Source organism: Oncorhynchus mykiss, chromosome 17, assembly GCF_013265735.2.
Source record: "Oncorhynchus mykiss isolate Arlee chromosome 17, USDA_OmykA_1.1, whole genome shotgun sequence".
Classification (NCBI taxonomy): Eukaryota; Metazoa; Chordata; class Actinopteri; order Salmoniformes; family Salmonidae; genus Oncorhynchus; species Oncorhynchus mykiss.
This window is the reverse complement of record NC_048581.1, coordinates 45,797,975-45,821,049: the sequence shown is the minus strand read 5'-3', so window position 1 is coordinate 45,821,049 and position 23,075 is coordinate 45,797,975. Positions and strand designations below refer to the sequence as shown.

Sequence of the window (23,075 nt, the reverse complement as noted above, 5' to 3'; positions counted from 1 at the left end):
CCTCTGCTGTTTCCTGAAGTCCACAATCATCTCCTTAGTTTTGTTGACGTTGAGTGTGAGGTTATTTTCCTGACACCACACTCCGAGGGCCCTCACCTCCTCCCTGTAGGCCGTCTCGTCGTTGTTGGTAATCAAGCCTACCACTGTTGTGTCGTCCGCAAACTTGATGATTGAGTTGGAGGCGTGCGTGGCCACGCAGTCGTGGGTGAACAGGGAGTACAGGAGAGGGCTCAGAACGCACCCTTGTGGGGCCCCAGTGTTGAGGATCAGCGGGGAGGAGATGTTGTTACCTACCCTCACCACCTGGGGGCGGCCCGTCAGGAAGTCCAGTACCCAGTTGCACAGGGCGGGGTCGAGACCCAGGGTCTCGAGCTTGATGACGAGCTTGGAGGGTACTATGGTGTTGAATGCCGAGCTGTAGTCGATGAACAGCATTCTCACATAGGTATTCCTCTTGTCCAGATGGGTTAGGGCAGTGTGCAGTGTGGTTGAGATTGCATCGTCTATGGACCTATTTGGGCGGTAAGCAAATTGGAGTGGGTCTAGGGTGTCAGGTAGGGTGGAGGTGATATGGTCCTTGACTAGTCTCTCAAAGCACTTCATGATGACGGAAGTGAGTGCTACGGGGCGGTAATCGTTTAGCTCAGTTACCTTAGCTTTCTTGGGAACAGGAACAATGGTGGCCCTCTTGAAGCATGTGGGAACAGCAGACTGGTATAGGGATTGATTGAATATGTCCGTAAACACACCGGCCAGCTGGTCTGCGTATGCTCTGAGGGCGCGGCTGGGGATGCCGTCTGGGCCTGCAGCCTTGCGAGGGTTAACACGTTTAAATGTCTTACTCACCTCGGCTGCAGTGAAGAAGAGTCTGCATGTTTTCGTTGCAGGCCGTGTCAGTGGCACTGTATTGTCCTCAAAGCGGGCAAAAAAGTTATTTAGTCTGCCTGGGAGCAGGACATCCTGGTCCGTGACTGGGCTGGATTTCTTCTTGTAGTCCGTGATTGACTGTAGACCCTGCCACATGCCTCATGTGTCTGAGCCGTTGAATTGAGATTCTACTTTGTCTCTGTACTGACGCTTAGCTTGTTTGATAGCCTTGCAGAGGGAATAGCTGCACTGTTTGTATTCGGTCATGTTACCAGTCACCTTGCCCTGATTAAAAGCAGTGGTTCGCGCTTTCAGTTTCACGCGAATGCTGCCATCAATCCACGGTTTCTGGTTAGGGAATGTTTTAATCGTTGCTCTGGGAACGACATCTTCAACGCACGTTCTAATGAACTCGCACACCGAATCAGCGTATTGGTCAATATTGTTATCTGACGCAATACGAAACATGTCCCAGTCCACGTGATGGAAGCAGTCTTGGAGTGTGGAGTCAGCTTGGTCGGACCAGCGTTGGACAGACCTCAGCGTGGGAGCCTCTTGTTTTAGTTTCTGTCTGTAGGCAGGGATCAACAAAATGGAGTCGTGGTCAGCTTTTCCGAAAGGGGGGCGGGGCAGGGCCTTATATGCGTCGCGGAAGTTAGAGTAACAATGATCCAAGGTCTTTCCACCCCTGGTTGCGCAATCGATATGCTGATAAAATTTAGGGAGTCTTGTTTTCAGATTAGCCTTGTTAAAATCCCCAGCTACAATGAATGCAGCCTCCGGATAAATGGTTTCCAGTTTGCAAAGAGTCAAATAAAGTTCATTCAGAGCCAACGATGTGTCTGCTTGGGGGGGGATATATACGGCTGTGATTATAATCGAAGAGAATTCTCTTGGTAGATAATGCGGTCTACATTTGATTGTGAGGAATTCTAAATTAGGTAAACCGAAGGATTTGAGTTCCTGTATGTTTCTTTCATCACACCATGTCACGTTAGTCATAAGGCATACGCCCCCGCCCCTCTTCTTACCAGAAAGATGTTTGTTTCTGTCTGCGCGATGCGTGGAGAAACCTGTTGGCTGCACCGCCTCGGATAGCGTCTCTCCAGTAAGCCACGTTTCCGTGAAGCAAAGAACGTTACAGTCTCTGATGTCCCTCTGGAATGCTACCCTTGCTCGGATTTCATCAACCTTGTTGTCAAGAGACTGGACATTGGCAAGAAGAATGCTAGGGAATGGTGCACGGTGTGCCCGTCTCCGGAATGTGCCATGATAAACTGCATCCGGTGGCGTTAATGACGTGGCTGCTGTGTTCATATAGAAAACAGCAAAAACCAAGCCATGAGGTCGAAGGAATTTTCTTTAGAACTCCGAGAGGATTGTGTCGAGGCACAGATCTGGGGAAGGGTACCAAAAATGTTCTGCAGCATTGAAGGTCCCCAAGAACACTGTGGCCTCCATCATTCTTAAATGGAAGAAGTTAGTTACCACCAAGACTCTTCCTAGAGCTGGCCGCCCAGCCAAACTGAGCAATCGGGGGAGAAGGGCCTTCGTCAGGGAGATGACCAAGAACCCAATGGTCACTCTGACAGAAATCCAGAGTTCCTCTGTGGAGAGGGGAGAACCTTCCAGAAGTGCAACCATCTCTGCAGCACTCCATCCATCAGGCCTTTACGGTAGAGTGGTCAGACGGAAGCCATTCCTCAAAAAAAGGCACATGACAGCCCTCTTGGAGTTTTCCATAAGGCTGCTAAAGAACTCTGACCATGAGAAACAAGATTCTCTGGTCTGATGAAACCAAGATTGAACTCTTTGGCTTGAATGCCAAGCGTCACATCTGGAGGAAACCTGGCACCATCCCTACAGTGAAGCATGGTGCAATGTTTTTCAGCGGCAGGGACTGGGAGACTAGTCAGGATTGAAGGAAAGATAAAGGGAGCAATGTACAGAGAGATCCTTGATGAAAACCTGCTCCAGAGCGTTCAGGACCTCAGACTGGGCCAAATGTTCACCTTCCAACAGGACAATGACCCTAAGCACACAGCCAATATTAAGCAGGAGTGGCTTTGGGACAATGAATGTACTTGATTGGCCCAGCCAGAACCCGGAGTTGAACCTGATCAAACATTTCTGAAGAGACCTGAAAATAGTTGTGCAGCGACGCTCCCCACTCAACTTGACAGAGCTTGAGAGGATCTGCAGAGAAGAATGGGAGAAACTTCCCAAATACTGGTGCGCCCCCCCCCCCCCCCCCCCCCCCCCCCCCCCCCTTAAGTTGTGCCGTGGCGGAGGTCTTTGTGGGCTATACTCATTCTTGTCTCAGGATGGTATGTTGGTGGTTGAAGATATCCCTCTAGTGGTGTGGGGGCTGTGCTTTGGCAAAGTGGGTGGGGTTATATCCTTCCTGTTTGGCCCTGTCCGGGGGTGTCCTCGGAGTGGGCCACAGTGTCTCCTGACCCCTCCTGTCTCAGCCTCCAGTATTTATGCTGCAGTAGTTTATGTGTCGGGGGGCTAGGGTCAATTTGTTATATCTGGAGTACTTCTCCTGTCCTATTCGGTGTCCTGTGTGAATCTAAGTGTGCGTTCTGTAATTCTCTCCTTCTCTCTTTCTCTCTCTCGGAGGACCTGAGCCCTAGGACCATGCCCCAGGACTACCTGACATGATGACTCCTTGCTGTCCCCAGTCCACCTGGCTGTGCTGCTGCTCCAGTTTCAACTGTTCTGCCTTATTATTATTCGACCATGCTGATCATTTATGAACATTTGAACATCTTGGCCATGTTCTGTTATAATCTCCACCCGGCACAGCCAGAAGAGGACTGGCCATCCCACATATGCTCTCTCTAATTCTCTCTTTCTTTCTCTCTCTCGGAGGACCTGAGCCCTAGGACCATGCCCCAGGAATACCTGACATGATGACTCCTTGCTGTCCCCAGTCCACCTGACTGTGCTGCTGCTCCAGTTTCAACTATTCTGCCTTATTATTATTCGACCATGCTGGTCATTTATGAACATTTGAACATCTTGACCATGTTTTGTTATAATCTCCACCCGGCACAGCCAGAAGAGGACTGGCCACCCCACATAGCCTGGTTCCTCTCTAGGTTTCTTCCTAGGTTTTGGCCTTTCTAGGGAGTTTTTCCTAGCCACCGTGCTTCTTCACCTGCATTGCTTGCTGTTTGGGGTTTTAGGCTGGGTTTCTGTACAGCACTTTGAGATATCAGCTGATGTACGAAGGGCTATATAAAATAAATTTGATTGATTGATTGATTGAACCTGATCAAACATTTCTGAAGAGACCTGAAAAAAGCTGTGCAGTGACACTCCCCACCCAACCTGACAGAGCTTGAGAGGATCTGCAGAGAAGAATTGGAGAAACTTCCCAAATACAGGTGTGCTAAGTTTGTAGCGTTATACCCAAGAATGCTCAAGGCTGTAATCGCTGCCAAAGGTGCTTCAACAAAGTCCTGTGTAAAGGGTCTGAAAATGTACAGTATGTAAATAATGATTTTTCAGTTCATTTTTTGAAAATACATTTGCAAAAATGTTTTTGCTGATTTTAACTTGTCATTATGGGGTACTGTGTGTAGATTGATGAGGGGGAAACAACTATTTTAGCAATTCTTGAATAAGGCTGTAACGCACCAAAAATGTTTTAATTCAAGGGGTCTAAATATTTTCAGAATGTACTGTACATTGAGTTTTATATCTATAGTATTTTTTAACTAGTTACATGCAGCCTGGTCTAGGCCAATTTGAGGAAAGCCTCTGAATTAGCAGTGAGAGATCAACAGTATCGAAATCCTTTGACATGTCAATGAAGAGGGCAGCACAATGTTGCTTTTTATTCATACAGTTAACAACATCATTTATAACTGTGGATGCAGCAGCGATAGTTCTATGACCTGGTCTAAAACCCGACTGCTGTACATTTAGAATACATTTTAAAAGGTAATAAATATTTTAGCTGAGAATTAATCAAATATGGATGATAATGATAATCAGATACAGGGCTACTCTTTTATGAAACAAGAAAATAACTCAAGTGAATATTGTATTGACACTAGGAGGTTGGGAAAATGTTATACACACACCGACACATGTATCTCAAAGTAGTGATTCGGGGCTCCATTTGTAACCTTTCAATAGACAAACCAGGGTTGACAGTTACTAATATTTAGTGAGTGGAACTACATTGTTTAATTGTGCTCACCAAGTCCTGAGCTAACACAACCACTGCTACTCTATGTCAAACAGAATCACAGAACAGTAACTCGGATCGTTGACTCACGTGTCACTCAAACACCCAACGGCCATTACAATCTCCCCTTAAAAGGCAAGTCCCGCCCTCCGACCGTATTCCTCTCAGCGGCTCACCTGATTGGAGGTCCAGGCGGGTTTCTCTGGCCAGTCTCTGTGGTTCTTCATGTACCACCACTGGATCTCCAGGGAGTAGGAGGGCCCCGCCCCCCGGAATGAACAGGCCATCTCCACATCCTGACCGCTATGCGTTGTGGTGTCATGAGGGACCTCCGTGAAGAGAGCTTAATGGAGAAAGAGTGAAGAGACTGAGCATGTATGCACCCGAAAAGTGACCAGAAAAAGTGACCAACCAGGAGTGGCACTGGAAATAAAAGTGATACATTTGTGACTTTAAATCACGAAAGGGTCAAAAAAGTCCCTGTCTGTGAAACTTTAGCAAAATAATTGCTAAAGAACAGTAACACTAAACAATAATGTTTCTTATTGGACATCTTCAGCTAGTCCCTCCCTGTTTCAGTCGTGTGTTTTCCATTTGGCACCTAATGAATACCACCCAGCTTTGCTGTGGGCTTTTTAGTTTCCGTGATCCTTCAGAGGGCTAAAGTAGCCTGGGACATCTCTCAAACAAAGACATCACTCCCTCATATCCCTTATCTATCCCCACACATCCAGCTATTAGACCATCGCTAAATCCTGTTAACTGCTCCCTTAAAACACATTGCTAATTCATGGACTAATCATCCTTTATAACTTCACCACCACAAAGGCTTCCTCCACCAAGTGCTTTAGTCTTATAGACAAGTCTTTGAAAGATAAGGTAGCCACTGGTATTCTGTTTAAGCGATGTGTTGTTGTTTAACATGCACCATCTGCTATGAGGATAAAACTTCAGCAAGGATGAAGATAGTTAAGTTGAAGGGCACTTTGGGGATTTTGGAAGGGATGTTCTTGTATACTTTAGGGAGATGTCAGTAGGAGAGATGTTTTGTGTGTCTTAAAGACATTACAGATGTATCAGACAAATGCAATTCGACTGGCTCATCTAATCACATTTTGGGTCATGCTTTTTAAGGATGTTGTCCTTTAGGTAATGAGAAGCATGCATACAAAATGTATCATAATAAATAACTACTTCAATAGATATGGATAGTACGATTGTGAAAATGTGTGTCTTATCTAAGTGATTTACCCCTGAAAAGATATACCCCTATGGAAAATAATTAAAAGGGTTGTAGGCATTTCTGCGTCCATTACATTTCGCAATCCTTCCTGACTGCCTATTGTTTTCCCATCTCTCCTGCAGCGACCCCTTGTGTATAGAACATAAAGAAGCATTAAGGAAACATTACACCTGTCATAGAGCAGCCTTTGTCTTCTGTTGTGATAAAATATTGTCCCAGCATCCCTACACGACAAACGCTTAGAGAACACAATACACATTATGACCGTATCATGCCTCTATTAAATCAAGGTATATTCCAGGGGTCTCCAATTCCCATTCATGGTGTGCATGCATTTGCTTCAGCCTAGCATGAACACCCCTGTTTCAAATAATCAACTAATCGTGATCTTCAAACTGGACCATGCTAAGTTAAATCAGGTGTGGTAGTGCTGGGCTGGAACGAAAGCCTGCATCCCCAGTAGCTTTTCAGGACAATGACAACTGGTTCATTACATTCACATCAATCATTTTGATCTATCTTCATTTGATCTATCATCACGCTAATGATGGTGGTTAATAATGTGTGGTGAAACTAGATGTATGTTCAGTACATTCAGTTCCTGCTCTACACAGCGTAGCAGCCTGAGGTCATGTGTGATTGTACACTCATCACACCCCATTGAGTCCCACATTTTTTACTAAAAAGATCTCTCGCTCTTGCTCACTCTCTCTCCATATTGATTTTATATGACTATGTACTTACAGTGGTGAGTTATTTTGGGAGTAAGTGCATTGTCCTGAACAAGTGGGTTACTCCTATTTGTTTATTTTATATTCTTGCCAATCACACGAAAACTACTTATGACTCCGTTCCATTTATTCCATTCTAGCAATTACAATGAGCCTGTCCTCCTATAGCGCCTCCCAACAGCCTCCTCTGGATGGTAGTGATCATAGAGGGAGTGAGATGGAGATTGGGAAAGCTGTAGAGAGTAAGGGTGAGTCGAAGAGCGGAGAAATAGCGGAGGGTCTGGAAGGTGCAGCTGCTGCTGTGCCTGAGAATGGTGGGAAGGAAGAAAGTTGGGAAATGAAAACTTGCGACCTGGAGTACGGTTCAAAGGAAAAGTTGACCATGAAAAGGGGACCCGTACGAGGTATCGTGGTGGGTAGAGAGTAGGCTAAGGGAGGTGCTGTCTGTCAAAGTAGTGTATTTATTATGATAGGATACATCTATCTTCCAGAGAGACCGAGTATTTCACTAGACTGGGGGCACGAGAGGTAACATGCTTTAGTCTATGAAATAAAGCTCCTCTGCAATCTACGTAATCCCCAAAAGTAATTATTTACCATGAGAGGGCCATAAACAATAACTAGCAGTGCTGCATATTCCAAGAAAGGTTAAAATCTCACCTTTCAGGTACAAATTGGGGTGTAGTCACTTTTGAGGACACAAGCGCAAGTTCACAGTACAAATATGATTCAAATATGAAAATACAAAATATTTTATATGATGCATTTCCTATTCAACAAAATGGTATGAATAAGGCTTGAAATTACTTATATTCTTTATAAATATAGTATAGTATAATCTAATGATACAACTAATGATAAGATTTCACCTTCCTTATAATTGTAAAATACATATGTGTATGTTTAGTGTAACAGAACATTTGCATATTTTCTAAATGGTCTCTCTTGATCAAAATGCCTGCCCCCAATCGCTGTGAATCGCAGAGAGCTTTATCTTGGCTTCCTGAACTCGTTAGGCACTCACCTTTCATCTCATATTAATTTTGCCCGTCTGTGAAAAACATAAAGTGTTTTTTTTTGTTTAAAATGTACAAATTATTTTAGATTAATGGTTATAAATGTGCTACAGTGGTGAAACCACTCTCTCCTGCTGCACTACAATATATGGATTGCAGGCATATGCTTTGTCAGTGTCTGTGATGTAGGGTTTAGACAGGAGTTGATGGACTGTCAGAAGAGCCAATGAAATGCTAAGAGTGACATTCCAGCGTCAAGTGGTTTCAGATTTCACATCCTATGTCACACAGAAAATATACTACTTTGTCCTCGGGGTGGCAGGGTAGCCTAGTGGTTAGAGTGTTGGACTAGTAACCAGAAGGATGCAAATTCAAATCCCCGTGCTGACAAGGTACAAATGTGTAATTCTGCCCCTGAACAGGCAGTTCCTAGGCCGTCATTGAAAATGAGAATGTGTTCTTAACTGACTTGCCTAGTTAAATAAAGGTAAAAATAAAGACCAGGGCTATAGCTCAATGTAAGCCATTTCGATCTATGGTGTCCACAGCTTGATTTATAAAAGGTCCATGTTTAGCCACTCAAATCATCATAAAAGCATAACCTATTCTATACCTGACTGTAATTGATAGCACACAACAAACCATCTAACATGTGATTTCGCATTAGAGACCAAATAGTCTTATAGGCCTATGTAAATCCATGACTCTTGCATTTAACATGCAACTCACATAGACCTACACATAGTAAACCATAGGCCGGTAATTAATAGACTATGAGGCTGGAACATAATGCCCTATAACAGTAATAATCCCAATAGGCTTGGCAACATCTTACTGGCTCAGCGACCAGGAGATAATAGGCTAGGCTCAGCGACCAGTAGATAGTAGGCTAGGCTCAGTGACCAGGAGATAGTAGGCTAGGCTCAGCGACCAGGAGATAGTAGGCTAGGCTCAGGGACCAGGAGACAATAGGCTAGGCTAGGCTCAGGGACCAGGAGACAATAGGCTAGGCTAGGCTCAGGGACCAGAAGACAGTAGGCTAGTTTCAGGGACCAGGAGATGGTAGGCTATGCTAGGCTCAGGAGATAGTAGGCCAGGCTCAGGGACCAGGAGATAATAGGCTAGGCTCGGGGACCAGGAGGTAGTAGTTTAGGCTAGGCTCAGGGACTAGGAGATAATAGGCTAGGCTCAGGGACCAGGAGGAAGTAGGCTAGGCTAGGCTCAGGGACCTGGAGATAGTAGGCTAGGCTCAGGGACTTGGAGATAGTAGGCTAGGCTCAGGGACCTGGAGATAGTAGGCTAGGCTCAGGGACCAGGAGATAGTAGGCTAGGCTCAGGGACCAGGAGGTAGTAGGCTAGGCTAGGCTCAGGGACCAGGAGATAGTAGGCTAGGCTCAAGGACCAGGAGGTAGTAGGTTAGGCTAGGCTCAGCGACCAGGAGATAGTGACAAGGCGGCCACAAATGTAACCATTTAACACTAGGAGAGCAGAGAGCATCATATTGACTCAAAACACATGCACTTTTTTATTACCCTGTCATTTTTAAAGTTATGTCCCACTCGTCCTTGACTTTTGCTAAATAAGTCTAACAAACTATCGTTGTTAGAATCTTAATAACACAAACAGAATTTGTGTTCTAAGCAGTTTTAAGAGGACATATCAATGTTTCCCCCCTGCCTGTCAGGCATCTGCAGCTAATGACGGCCCATTGAAACAAAATCTAAACTACATCAAAACTAATTTCACACTTATAATAATAGAGTTAGCGTAAAGACAAACATTAAATTGACTATAGTCCAATGGGTGAGAAAATTATCAATTGTTAGATTGTATATGAATAATCTGATAAACAGCACAGTTTGGAATTGACAACAGAGGTAGGGAAATTAAATGGAGTGCCAAAAAGTGACTTTTGCTAATTATCTTACAGTGTCACAAGCAGGTAAGACATTTTGATGTCTATATAGTATCAGAAAGAGCAGATTCTGCAGTTTCCAAATCACCTATGCTTGCCAAACAACTCTGACAAATGAGCTATATTTCAAAATAGAACTTTTGGGGGCAGAATTACTGCTATTACATCCGCACCCCACATGCACTCCTACACTCAAAGCACAGTAATATATTTGAACTCAAAATATGACATTCTGTTCTTTTGAAATGCATTTTTAATTCATAAATGAATTCCTTAAAAACTTCTTGATACTACCCATCCCGGATCCGGGAACATAATCATCGCCTGAAGCTAATTAGCATAACACAGCGGACAAAAATATCCCTAGAAAATCTTCCTATTCATGAAAATCACAAATGAAATATATTGAGACACAGCTTAGCCTTTTGTTAATCACACTGTCATCTCAGATTTTCAAAACATGCTTTACAGCCAACGCTAGACAAGCATTTGTGTAAGTTTATCATAGCCTAGCATAGCATTATGTCCTGCTAGCTGCAGGCAACATTTTCACGAAAATAATAAAAGCAATCAAATTAAATCATTTACCTTTGAAGAACTTCGGATGTTTTCACTCACGAGACTCCCAGTTAGATAGCAAATGTTCCGTTCTTTCCAAATATATTATTTTTGTAGGCGAAATAGCTCCGTTTGTTCTTCATGTTTGGCTGAGAAATCGACCGGAAAATGCGGTCACTACAACGCCAAACTTTTTTCCAAATTACCTCCATAATATCGACAGAAACATGGCAAACGTTGTTTAGATTCAATCATCAAAGTGTTTTTCACATATCTATTCGATAATATATCCACCGGGACAATTGGTTTCTCATTAGAAGCGATTGGAATAATGGCTACCTCTGTACTTTACGCAAGATTTTCTGCGGGAGCCATCATGTGACCACTTGCTCAATGTGGTCACTTACGGCTATTCTTCAACATAAATGCGTAAAAATACGTCACAATGCTGTAGACACCTTGGGGAATACGTAAAAAGCGTAAGCTCATTCGTAGCCCATTCACAGCCATATAAGGAGTCATTGGCATGCAGCACTTTCAAAATATGGGGCACTTCCTGATTGGATTTTTATCTGGGTTTCGCCTGTAACATTCTGTTGCACTCACAGACAATATCTTTGCAGTTTTGGAAACGTTAGAGTGTTTTCTATCCAAAGCTGTCAATTATATGCATTGTCGAGCATCTTGTCGTGACAAAATATCCCGTTTAAAACGGGAACGTTTTTTATCCAAAAATGAAATACCGCCCCCAGAGTTTCAAGAGTTAAGACCTGCCCTTAACAAATGAATAATGAATGGTCCTTGCGATGTTGTTTATTTAATGGTTTTTGGTGTTTTATTGTGGTGTTTTAGTGTTTATTATTTTGCACACATAGCCTACAGTTGCATAAACTAATGAAAATGCTATTGTGTTTATTGAAATACATTTTCTTTCGGGAGGGAGGTTCAGCACAGACTGACTGACTGAGCTCCCACAAGTCTGTCCTCGACGCTCCACTGCTCGTGGCCAGGGAGCAGCCTCATATGTGAGAAGGAGAGAGAGAGGGACAGAGGGCGACGAGAGAGGGAATGTCAAGCAGGTCTGGCTTGTCAACTAGCGTAGACCATTGTAAAATGAGAGGGCTATCTGTCTTTCTCGTGGTAAAATGTGTCCCAGTGAACAAGCAACATGCCTCTGCCCACTGGGGTGTGGTTTATGGAGCACAAGTTCTCATCCCACCGGTACTGTCGTTTAAATTTATTTCCCCGGCACATGCTCAAAACCAAGTAAACACGTGTGGATTTTGGTTACATGCATGGTTTTTCGGCGTCGATAGTAGGTCGAGGACCATGAGGAATCATGGTGGAAGAGGAGGTCAAATTTGAAACGAGAAGTGCAGAGTTGGAGAAGATGAACAGACAACAGTAGTAGTCGAAGAATGGAATGAAAAAGGTGTCAACAATTTAAGAGTATGATAAGTGTATGTCGTACAAGGGTTCACTTCTTATCGGGGCGGCAGGGTAGCCTAGTGGTTAGAGCGTTGGACTAGTAACCGGAAGTTTGCAAGTTCAAACCCTGAGCTGAGGTTCACTTCTGTCGTTCTGCCCCTGAACAGGCAATTCACTGTTCCTAGGCCGTCATTGAAAATAAAAATTTGTTCTTAACTGACTTGCCTAGTTAAATAAAGGAAAAATAAATTGGGCTGCTTTTTTTTAACAAGGATGTTTATCTGGGGTCATGAAGCGGGTGAATCGTTTGCCGCGAAAAGTGAAATCAATTAGAGTGGGCTTGTTCTAATAATGAATTATGTGCCTTAGGAATAGAGGACGAGGTCAGCGGGCCTCACAAGAATTGTGTCATCTGAAGTATCGTGCTTCAAACTCCAGAGTTGGGCATCTGTTAAGGGAGTCATCCCAGGGGTGTCGACGGAAGTTACCTCAAGGGTGTTGAGGGAAGTTAAGGTGGAAAACCTTACATCGAGAATCCCAGGTTTGATTGGTGCTCATCGCTTGACCCCGATGGTAGATGGAGAAAAGGAAGAAAGCATGTCAGTTCTATCATTTTTGATAGTGAGCACTTAGGGTATATGAGATAAGAGCATTTGTGCCAAAACCACTACAATGTAAAAACTGTAAAGGATTTGGACATGTTTCAAGTGTGTGCAGATGAGTGGAGTGTACAAAAATCGAAGTGAAGAGCAGCCGTGTTGCAATTGTGGTGGGGATCATGACCCAGAGTTTGTGGAGTGCCCTATAAGGGAGGATGTGGCTAGGGATGCCGTCTGGGCTGGCAGCCTTGCGAGGGTTAACACACTTAAATGTCTTACTCATGCTGGCCACGGAAAAGGAGAGCCCACAGTCCTTGGTAGCGGGCTGCGACGGTGGCACTGTGTTGTCATCAAAGCAGACGAAGGTGTTTAGCTTGTCCGCAAGCAAGACGTGGGTGGTCGCGGCGTGTCTGGTTTTCCCTTTGTCCGTGATTGTCTGTTGACCCAGCCACATCAGTCTCATGTCTGAGCCGTTGAAATGCGACTCCACTTTGTCTCTGTACTGATGTGATGCCTGTTTGATTGCCTTATGGAAGGAATAACTACACTGTTCATTTTTGGCCATACTTCCAGTCACCTTGCCATGGTTAAATGCGGTGGTTTGCGCTTTCAGTTTTGCGTGAATGCTGCCATCTATCCACATTTTCTGGTTTGGGTAGGTTTTAATAGTCACAAAACATCTCCTATACACTTCCTGATGAACTCTGTCACCATATCTGTGTTTTCGTTGATGTTATTCTCAGAGGCTACCTGGAACATATCCCAGTCCGCGTGATCAAAACAATCTTGAAGCATGGATTCCGATTGGTCAGACCAGCGTTGAATAGACCTTAGCACGGGTACTTCCTGTTTGAGTTTCTACCTATAGGAAGGGAGGAGCAAAATGGAATCGTGATCAGATTTGTTGAAGGGAGGGTGGGGGAGGTCCTTGTAGGGATTTTGAAAAGTTGAGTAGCAAGGGTCCAAATTTTTTACCAGCACTACAGTCAATGTGTTGGGAGAACTTCGGTAGCGTTTTCCTCACATTTGCTTTGTTAAAAATATATAAATGCGGCCTCAGGATATGTGGTTTCCAGATTGCATCCAGTGTAGTTCAGTGTAGTTCTTTGATGGCCGTCATGGTATCGGCTTGAGGGCTGTGACTATAACCGAAGATAATTATTTTGGGAGGTAATATGGTTGGCATTTGATTGTGAGGTATTCTAGGTTGGGTGAACAAAAGGACTTCCGTTTCTGTTTGTTATCACAATCATACCAAGAGTGGTTAATCAGGAAACATATACCACCGCCTTTCTTCTTCCCGGAGAGTTCTTAATTCCTGTCTGCACAATGTACTGACAACCCAGATGGCTGAATGGAAGGAAACAGTATATCTCGAGAGAACCATGTTTCCGTGAAACAGAGTATGTTACAATCCCTGATGTCTCTGGAAGGAGATCCTCGCCCTGAGCTCGTTTACTTTATTATCCAAAGACTGAGTGTTAGCTAGTATTGTACTCAGAAGTGGTGGATAATGTGCACGCCTCCTGAGTCGGACTAGAAGTCCACTCCAAATAGCTCTTCTCTGCCAGTGGTATTTTGGAGCAGTCTCTGGAATAAGTTAAATTGCCCTGGGGGGTACGAACATAGGATCCAATTCGGGAAAGTCGTATTCCTGGTCGTAATGCTGGTGAGTTACCACCGCTCTGATATCCAAAAGTTATTTCCGGCTGTATATAATAACACCAAAGAAATCTGGGCTAATAATGTACGAAATAACAAAAAATGAAATACTGCAAAGTTTCTTCGGAGCTAGAAGTAGAGCTGCCATATCTGTGGGCGCCATCTTACATGTGGAAACCAATACTCCACTTTATACCGCTGAGATAAACCCAACAACACTTTTGGAGGGCAATGGTCATGGTACATGCTACATTATAAAACTGTCTGAAAACTGCACACATATAATTAAAGGGTGCCTACACACACTTGAAATGCTCCAAAGGGTGCATTACACAGAACAGAAAGTGACCCAAACATTGACCTTTCATTGTCATTTTTTGAACCATGAACAGTGTGAAGGCATGCACTCTCCTTTTTTAAAAGTGGTTTATTGGAACATCCAAATTAAAGTGTGGCATACCCAAGATAGCAACAGTGCTTGGCAGTCTATTGACAACAGCAGACACCAGACAGTTGTTTGCTCATATTATCTAACTTAAAAGAAGATAAACACGAGCACAAATAAATAGGTGAAGGATGGTGGTTGACAGAGAGAAAATGAACAAAAAAGATCATAGCGAAGTTATTTATTTTTTAACAATGAACTACAGCTTTGGTTTGTGATCACTTTCATATAGGCATACAGCTTGAGAAGAGCCATGAAAGCCGTGAGTGAGCAGACAGTGAAGTCTAATTTTGACAAACTGCCTTTGCTGCCCTCAGTCTTCTGTATCCATAACCTAACAGATGGAACCCTAAAGTAAAGCAAAGTCATCTCAAGGACAGCGATATGCAGGGAGTCCTGTATGAGGCTTAGATTTGGGATTCCACACCACAGTAGGATGGTCTTCGACATTTCCACGTCAAAAAAAATCCCCACGAGCACATAAAATGAAAGCTAAGATTCTATATTTTTGAGAAATTAAGGCATATACATTATTCAACCATTTTCCATCCTAAAAATGTGGAATAGGCAAAGACTTTGAATCTGGTATCAGATGAAAAAGCAGTCTTAGAAAACATAAAAAGTCTTAAAAGCTATTAACAATACATGAAAACACATTCATGTTGAATTAAAGACCCTGCCAAATAATATCAACGTTTATATTTAGCTTTGCAAAAATAATTTGCCTTCTGTTAAATTTAAGAAATAATTGTCATTCTGTTCCAAAAAACCCACCTATCTTTAAGATATTTTCTTATTTCTCTCCTTCATGAGGAGGGAAGGTAATTACATTTCGCAGAAGTAACTGTGGTTGCAGGATTACAAGATTATGTTATATTTATGCACCAAATGGTTGTTTCGATAAATCTCACCAGATTGGGTCTGCTGAATGATCGGGAGCATTTCCTGACCCTATGACTCTGCCATGAGGTTAACAGTGTGATAAGGAGAGTATAGGGCTAATTGGAAAAATTGTTTCAACAGAATGTGATGTTATTTTTTTTCAAAGACATGTGTTTTAGAGATTTGCATTAAGAATATTGGATTGTAGTAATACTTTGTCATACAGTAGATCATTTGTTTGGATTTACGGAATCAAAGATGCACTGAACTGAATTATTGTTCTGATCTGTCCTTTCTTAAGGTTATGGTGGAGATGGGATCTAAATGCACGGGAGGGGTAATTTTACCAAATGGTGTGGACCTCAAAACATCCTCTAACCAGGTGAAGAAATGGTGTTCACTACGGCCCTGTCCTGCACCACCTCTACCGAGTGACCTGAGTCCGAACCGAGCAATCGGTGTACAGCATCCTGTTGAAGTTATCAACTGCCTTTTCTCTCATGCCTTTTCTCCCAGGAATACAACAGAAGTCCACATGGAGTGAGCATGGGGAGAGATCCATTCCAAAACTTCTCTCATATTGCTTGTATACTGGTTGGCAAATGGACAAGACATAGTAGGAGTTGTGGTGGGGTTCAAGTGAGACATTGAAATTGGGACATTGTCATGGGCCATCCACTTTGAACTGTAAAGATATCTGCAGAAGAAAAAATTAAGAAATGCCACAAGATTGAGGGCCGGGAAAAGGAGGGGGTTGGTCACCTGTGCCCGTAACTGATTTAGACTTGTCTAAAATGTTTATTTTGGGGTATCAGGTTGATTGAGGAGGTTTATACACTGCAAAATGTATAGTGATTTAGGCTAGGAATGCATTGAGATACTGATCTGCAATTATAACCCTGATGAGAAACTTAATACTAGAATTATGAGATTAATCTTTTGTATAGTAATTTAAATGTACATTCTATCAGTGTGTTAAGTTGAGGGTTTTCATTTTGGGTGATAGAACCAATGTGAATCACTGAGCAATGTCATTCTAAACTTTGTTAGAATAATTATTTGGGTTTTAATTATGATTTGGAAGCTGAATGATTCTTTAAACTGCCTAATTGATTTGAGAAATTTTTGGTATGTTAATCGGGGCAATTAATGTATTATGGATTGATTGTTTTGATTGTTGTTATGATGATTGTGACATAGATAAAGAAGTTGTTGTGTACTGAAAATGTTGACCAATGACTATTCTCAGCATGCCTTGAGAATGGAGAGGTGAACTCTGGTCCTGAGAGTAAATTTGATCCTAATCTATTGGATTTATATCCATTGCCAAATTGTAATTTTTGATAATGATAATACTCAGGAACTATAGCAGGTTTATGCTAATAGAACATAGAGTCCATAGACGATGCCTTATACATGGTGGAATCATGATACTTGTCCCAGGGCATGTTCATTAGGCACTAACCGGAATAAATGTTGTTTTTTTTAAACCTTATAATTCTGCTTTTAAGTTGAGAGAATTGTCAAAATGGGGGAATGTGGTAGCTGGATTACAATGTAATGTTATGTTTATGCACCAAATGGTTGTTTTATTTATTAGAGTAAGGTTCTGAGTTAACTGAGAGGAGTCTTTATGGAGCTTGGTGGCTTGGTGATAAAAAACCTACAGCTGGCTTTCCATAGATCAGATGTGGTGAGAGCCATCAAGATAGAGATAGCCTGGAGGAACAGAACAAAGGCCTCATTATTATCCTGGCAGATGACCACAGGAGGAACCCAAAGTGGCTTATGTTGCCCCCAAACTATATTGGAGGGGTTGAACCAGCTAAAACTGAGCAATCTTAGTAACAGGTATATAAGGAACAGCATGGTCTGTAAAGGGTAGGCAAGACTGCCGGGTCGACGGTTTCATTATTGCAATAATTAATTGATATTGAAAAATATATATTTTTTAAAGAAATTACAAAGTCTCTCAAATAAATATAATATTCCACCACATAACAAGATAGATCTACTTAGTTATAGTGTTTATACTGATATAAATTTGGTTTAAGTGATTAAAACGCGTCATTCTGTTACCAAATCTGTAACAGAATGACCAAAAAAATCAGAATGACTTCTGTTAAGGACCCTGGCACTAAAAACCTCTCTCTGCAACTGGATCCTGGACTTCCTGACCAGCACGCTTGTCCTCAACATGGGGGCCCCTCATGGGTGCATGCTCAGGCCCGTCCTGTACTCCCTGTTCACTCAACACTGCACAACTCCAACACCATCATTAAGTTTGCCGATGACACAACAGCGGTAGGCCTGATCACCGACAATGATGAGACAGCCTATGGTCAGAGACCTGGACGTGTGGTGCCAGGACAACAACCTCTCCCTCAACGTGATCAAGGAGATGATTGTGGACTACAGGAAAAGGAGGACTGAGCACACCCCCATTCTCATCGATGGGGCTGTAGTGGAGCAGGTTGAAAGCTTCAAGATCCTTGGTGTCCACATCACCAGCAAACTATCATGGTCCACACACACCAAGACAGTCGTGAAGAGGGCACGACAAAGCCTATTCCACCTTAGGAGACTGAAAAGATTACAGCTGCACCATTGAGAGCATCTTGACTGGTTGCATCACTACCTGTTATGGCAACTGCTCGGCCTCCGACCGCAAGGCAATACAGAGGGTAGTGCGTACGGTTCAGTAGAGTACATCACTAGGTCCAAGCTTCCTGCCATCCAGGACCACTATACCAGGTGGTATCAGAGGAAGGCCCTAAAAATTGTCAAAGACTCTAGCCACCCTAAGTCAGAGACTGTTCTCTCAGCTACCGTACGGCAAGCGGTACCGGAGAGCCAAGTCTAGGACAAAAAGGCTTCTTAACATGTTCTACCCCCAAGCCATAAGACTCCTGAACAGCTAATCAAATGGCTACCCAGACTATTTGCATAGCCCCCTCTTTTACACTGCTACTCTCTGTTTATTATCTTTTTATAGTCACTTTAACTCTACCTACATGTACATATTACCTGAGTCTCTCTATTGTCATTTTACTGCTGCTCTATTTTTTACTTTCTATTTTTTACTTAATACATTGTTGGTTAAGGGCTTGTAAGTAAGCATTTCACTATAAGGTAGGGTCTAGTATGTAGGGTAGGGTCTAGTATGTAGGGTAGGGTCGAGTAGGGTCTAGTATGTTAAAGCTAAGAAGCATAATTTATTTGAATGGGAGGTCATCTCGATTGAGATTGGCTCTAAAATTCGAACTATTTTCTTTTTAAAAACTCTTGTCTATGAGAAGAGAAAGTGGGGGAGGAGATTTTAAGATATAAACTTTCCTTCAGGGTTATTCTATTCCACTTGGGAAACTTGAAAATGTTAGAAAACTCAAGCTATCTTTTTATTTAGTCTTGTCAATGGTGCGATTGTGGAGAATGTCACTCTGTGGCATTGCCTTTTTCATAATTAAAAAAAAATCCTGTTGTACTCAGCGCATGTGACAAATCAAATTTGATTTTATATGATTCAACTGAATTGGCTACAATGGGAATTCCACAGTTGGGTCACCTGCTACTGGCATACTGTTATGTTCAGCCCATAACTGTTTTCTTTCTCTTTCTGTTGCGTGGTGGTCAAAGCAAAAGTGTGAAAACAGTCTGGACTGCCCTCCCTCTCTCTCTCCCTGCCCCTCTCTTTTCAGTTAATGTCACCTCTTCCCGCTCTTATCTACCCATGAGCCCCCTCTATTTCCATTTACTGGAACCAGCCCTCTCACCCACTAAGCACAGACTGACACCGGACGTCTATGGGCGTTGAAAAGTAGTCCAAATCTGAACCAATCACATATGTCTTTTTCACACGTTTGGACAGCACAGTAAAGTACAGTACAGTAAAGAAAAGTATAGTATAGGTCAGTACAATACATTACAGTACTGTACAGTAGTGCACACTAGAGTAGAGTGAACTATACTCTACTGTGCTGTACTGCGATGTCCAAACTTGAAAATAGATGTCTATGATTGGAGCAGATTTGGTCAAGTCCATACAAACCAAATTTGTTACCATGGAATTGCCTTCTTATAGCTTTGAGGTAGACCCTGTTCTTTCAAATCCATCCAACCCAAAAGACACTTACTAAAAATACTAATTATGCAGACTCAAGCATTTTCTCTCAAATTCCCCTCCCTCTCTCTCGATTGTTATCTTTCACTCTCTCATATGTGTGTATCAGAGGAGGCTGCGGAGGGGAGGACGGCTCATAATAATGGATGAAATGGAGGGAATGCAATGGAATCAAACCATGTGTTTGACGTATTTGATACCATTCCACTTATTCTGCTCCAGTCATTACCATGAGCCAGTCCTCCCCAATTAAGGTGCCACCAACCTCCTGTGGTGTGTATCCTTTTATGTTTTGTTCCTTCTTTCTCTCCCTCACCTACAGTTTCACACTCACACTGAGTTGCTTTCATCCTCTAAAACAAACCCTCAACCTTCTCCCTCTTGGTTCCCCTCTACTGAGAGCTGTTGCCTCTCCTCTTGTTCTCTCACTCCTTCCTCCCACTCTATACCCCCTGCACCTCTGTTCTCTCTCTACTTCTCACTCACTCCCTCTCTATAACCCCCCCCCCCCCCATCTCTCTCTTTTGTCTCTCTCTCGCTGAGTGTGCAGTCCCTGTTCCTCCTCTCCTGTCTGGTACACAGTGATGCTCTCAGTGGCACACTAGTGCTTATGTGCCTCCTTACGTGTGTCTGTGTGTGGGTGTGTGTGAGTGAGTGCAGAGTGGAAAGGACGTCTCTAGGTAGGAATTCCATCCATGATGTCCTTCTATACTCCAGAAAGGAAGGATGCATGCAGCCTTGGCCCTACCAATTTACAGAGAATTAGAACCATTTCAAAGATCAAAGATGAAAACAAGCATTGTATCCCCCCGTGTATAGGAAATTGACAAAAAATAACACGGAAGAGTGATTCTGTATGCATTGACTGCATGAAAGGAAACAGTGAATTATTTTGCAAAATCAGCAACATGGTAACGTTCTAAATTAGAGTTGTTGATTTTCATAACCATGCAGTGGTAGAGGGTTGTTGATGTGATGTTATTGTAATTAATCAAATGAGCGTTTACAGTAACAAGGCACACCTGTGAAATGAAATGCATTCCAGGTGACTACCTCATGAAGCTGGTTGAGAGAATGCCAAGAGTGTGCAAAGCTGTCATCAAGGCAAAGGGTGGCTACTTTGAAGAATCTCAAGTATTACATTTGTTTAACACTTGTTTTGGTTACTACATGATTCCGTACGTGTTATTTCATAGTTTTTATGTCTACAATGTAGAAAATAGTAAAAATAAAGAAAAACCCTTGAATGAGTAAGTGTGTCCAAACTTTTGACTGGTACTATATGCGTTTCTTAATCTTGTTTGTGCTTGCTCATGCCTGTTTTAGAAATGTGAAAATAACTGGTTTCATATCAGTAATGCTTCAGGCTTAAAAATACAGAGCACGATTCACTACATGGCAAAAAAGTAATGTGGACACCTGCTAGCCGAACATCTCATTCTAAAATCATGGGCATTAATATGGAGTTGGTCCTCCCTTTACTGCTGTAACAGCCTCCACTCTTCTAGGGAAGGCTTTCCACTAGATGTTGGAACATTGCTGCAGGGCCTTGCTTCCATTCAGCCACAAGAGCATTCGTGAGGTTGGGCACTGATGTTGGGTGATTAGGCATGGCTTGCAGTCAATGTTCCAATTCATCCCAAAGGTGTTAGATAGGGTTGAGGACAGGGCACTGTGCAAGCCAGTCAAGTTCTTCCACACCGATCTAGACAAAACATTTCTGTATGAAACTTGTGTTGTGCACAGGGGCATTGTGCTGAAACAGAAAGGACCTTTCCAAACTATTGCCACAAAGTTGGAAGCACAGAATCGTCTAGAATGTCATTGTATACAGGAACTAAGGGGCCTAGCCAGAGCCATGAAAACAGCCCCAAACCATTATTCCTCCTCCACCAAACTTTACATTTGGCTCTATGCATTGGGGTAGATAGCATTCTCCTGGCATCCGTCAAACCCAGATTTGTCCGTTGGACTGCCAGAGAAAGCATTTTCACTGCTCCAGAGTCCAATGGCGACGAGCTTCATACCACTCCTGCCGACGCTTGGCATTGCGCATGGTGATCTTAGGCTGCTTAGCCATGAAAACCCATTTCATGAAGCTCCCGACGAACAGTTATTGTGCTGACATTGCTCCCAGTGCAGTTTGGAACTCGGTAGTGAGTGTTGCAACCGAGGACAGATGATTTTTACACACTATGCGCTTCAGCACTTGGCGGTACTGTTCTGTGAGCATGTGTGTGTCCTACCACTTCATGGCTGAGCTGTTGTTGCTCCTTGTTTCCACTTCACAAAAATAGCACTTACAGATGACCTGGGCAGCTCTAGCAGGGCAGAAATTTGACCAACTGACTTTTGGGAAAGGTGGCCACCTATGACGGTGCCATGTTGAAAGTCCCTTAGCTCTTCTGTAAGGCCATTCTACTGCCAATGTTTGTCTATGGAGATTGCATGGCTGTGTGTTAGATTTAAAAATAGCCAAATCCAATCATTTGAAGGGCTGTCCACATACTTTTGTATATTTCGTGTCGATAAAGAGTATCTAGCTGAAAAGACAGACAGTCAGACATACAGACACATGGCGATGATAAGACAAACAGACTGATGGAAAGATAGATAGATATAGCGCAATGGTTATGAACAAACATGGGTCAAAGTATTTGTTTCCTTTCAGTGACTATACAGTGGCAAGAAAAAGTATGTGAACCCTTTGGAATTACCTGGATTTCAGCATTAATTGGTCATCAAATTTGATCTGATCTTCATCTAAGTCACAACAATAGACAAACATAGTGTGCTTAAGCTAATAACACAATTTTTTTGTATTTTTCATATCTATATTGAATACATAATTTAAACATTCACAGTGTAGGTTGGAAAAAGTGTGTGAACCCCTATGTTAATGGTCTTCTCCAAAAGATAATTGGAGTCAGGAGTCTGCTAACCTGGAGTCCAATCAATGAGACAAGATTGGAGATGTTGGTTAGAGCTGCCTTGCCCTATAAAAAAAACACTCACAAAATTAGAGTTTGCTATTCAAAAGAAGCATTACCTGATGTGAACCATGTCTCGAAGAAAAGAGATCTCAGAAGATCTAAGATAAAGAATTGTTGACATGCATAAAGCTGGAAAGGGTTACAAAAATATCTAAAAGCCTTGATGTTCATCAGTTCACGGTAAGACAAATTGTCTATAAATGGAGAAAGTTCAGCACTGTTGCTACTCTCCCTAGGAGTGGCCGACCTGCAAAGATGACCGCAAGAGCACAGTGCAGAATGCTCAATGAGGTTAAGAAGTTTTGGGAATTGTTTTGGGACACTGTAATGTCCATGGAGAACAAGAGCACCTCCTCCCAGCTGCCCACTGCACTGAGGCTAGGTAACACGGTCAACACTGATAAATCCATGATAA

The 23,075-nt window shown here is 42.8% G+C and overlaps 1 protein-coding gene across 1 annotated transcript in view; it reads right to left on the bottom strand.

Moving 5' to 3' along the window:
- LOC110493964 (V-set and transmembrane domain-containing protein 2-like protein) overlaps positions 1-23,075 on the bottom strand; it is a 73,276-nt gene that overhangs the window by 5,995 nt on the left and 44,206 nt on the right. Inside the window, exon 2 of the mRNA XM_021568597.2 lies at positions 5,245-5,411. Within this exon, the coding sequence (XP_021424272.1) occupies positions 5,245-5,411 (167 nt within the window). The remainder of the gene's footprint in view (positions 1-5,244; positions 5,412-23,075) is intronic.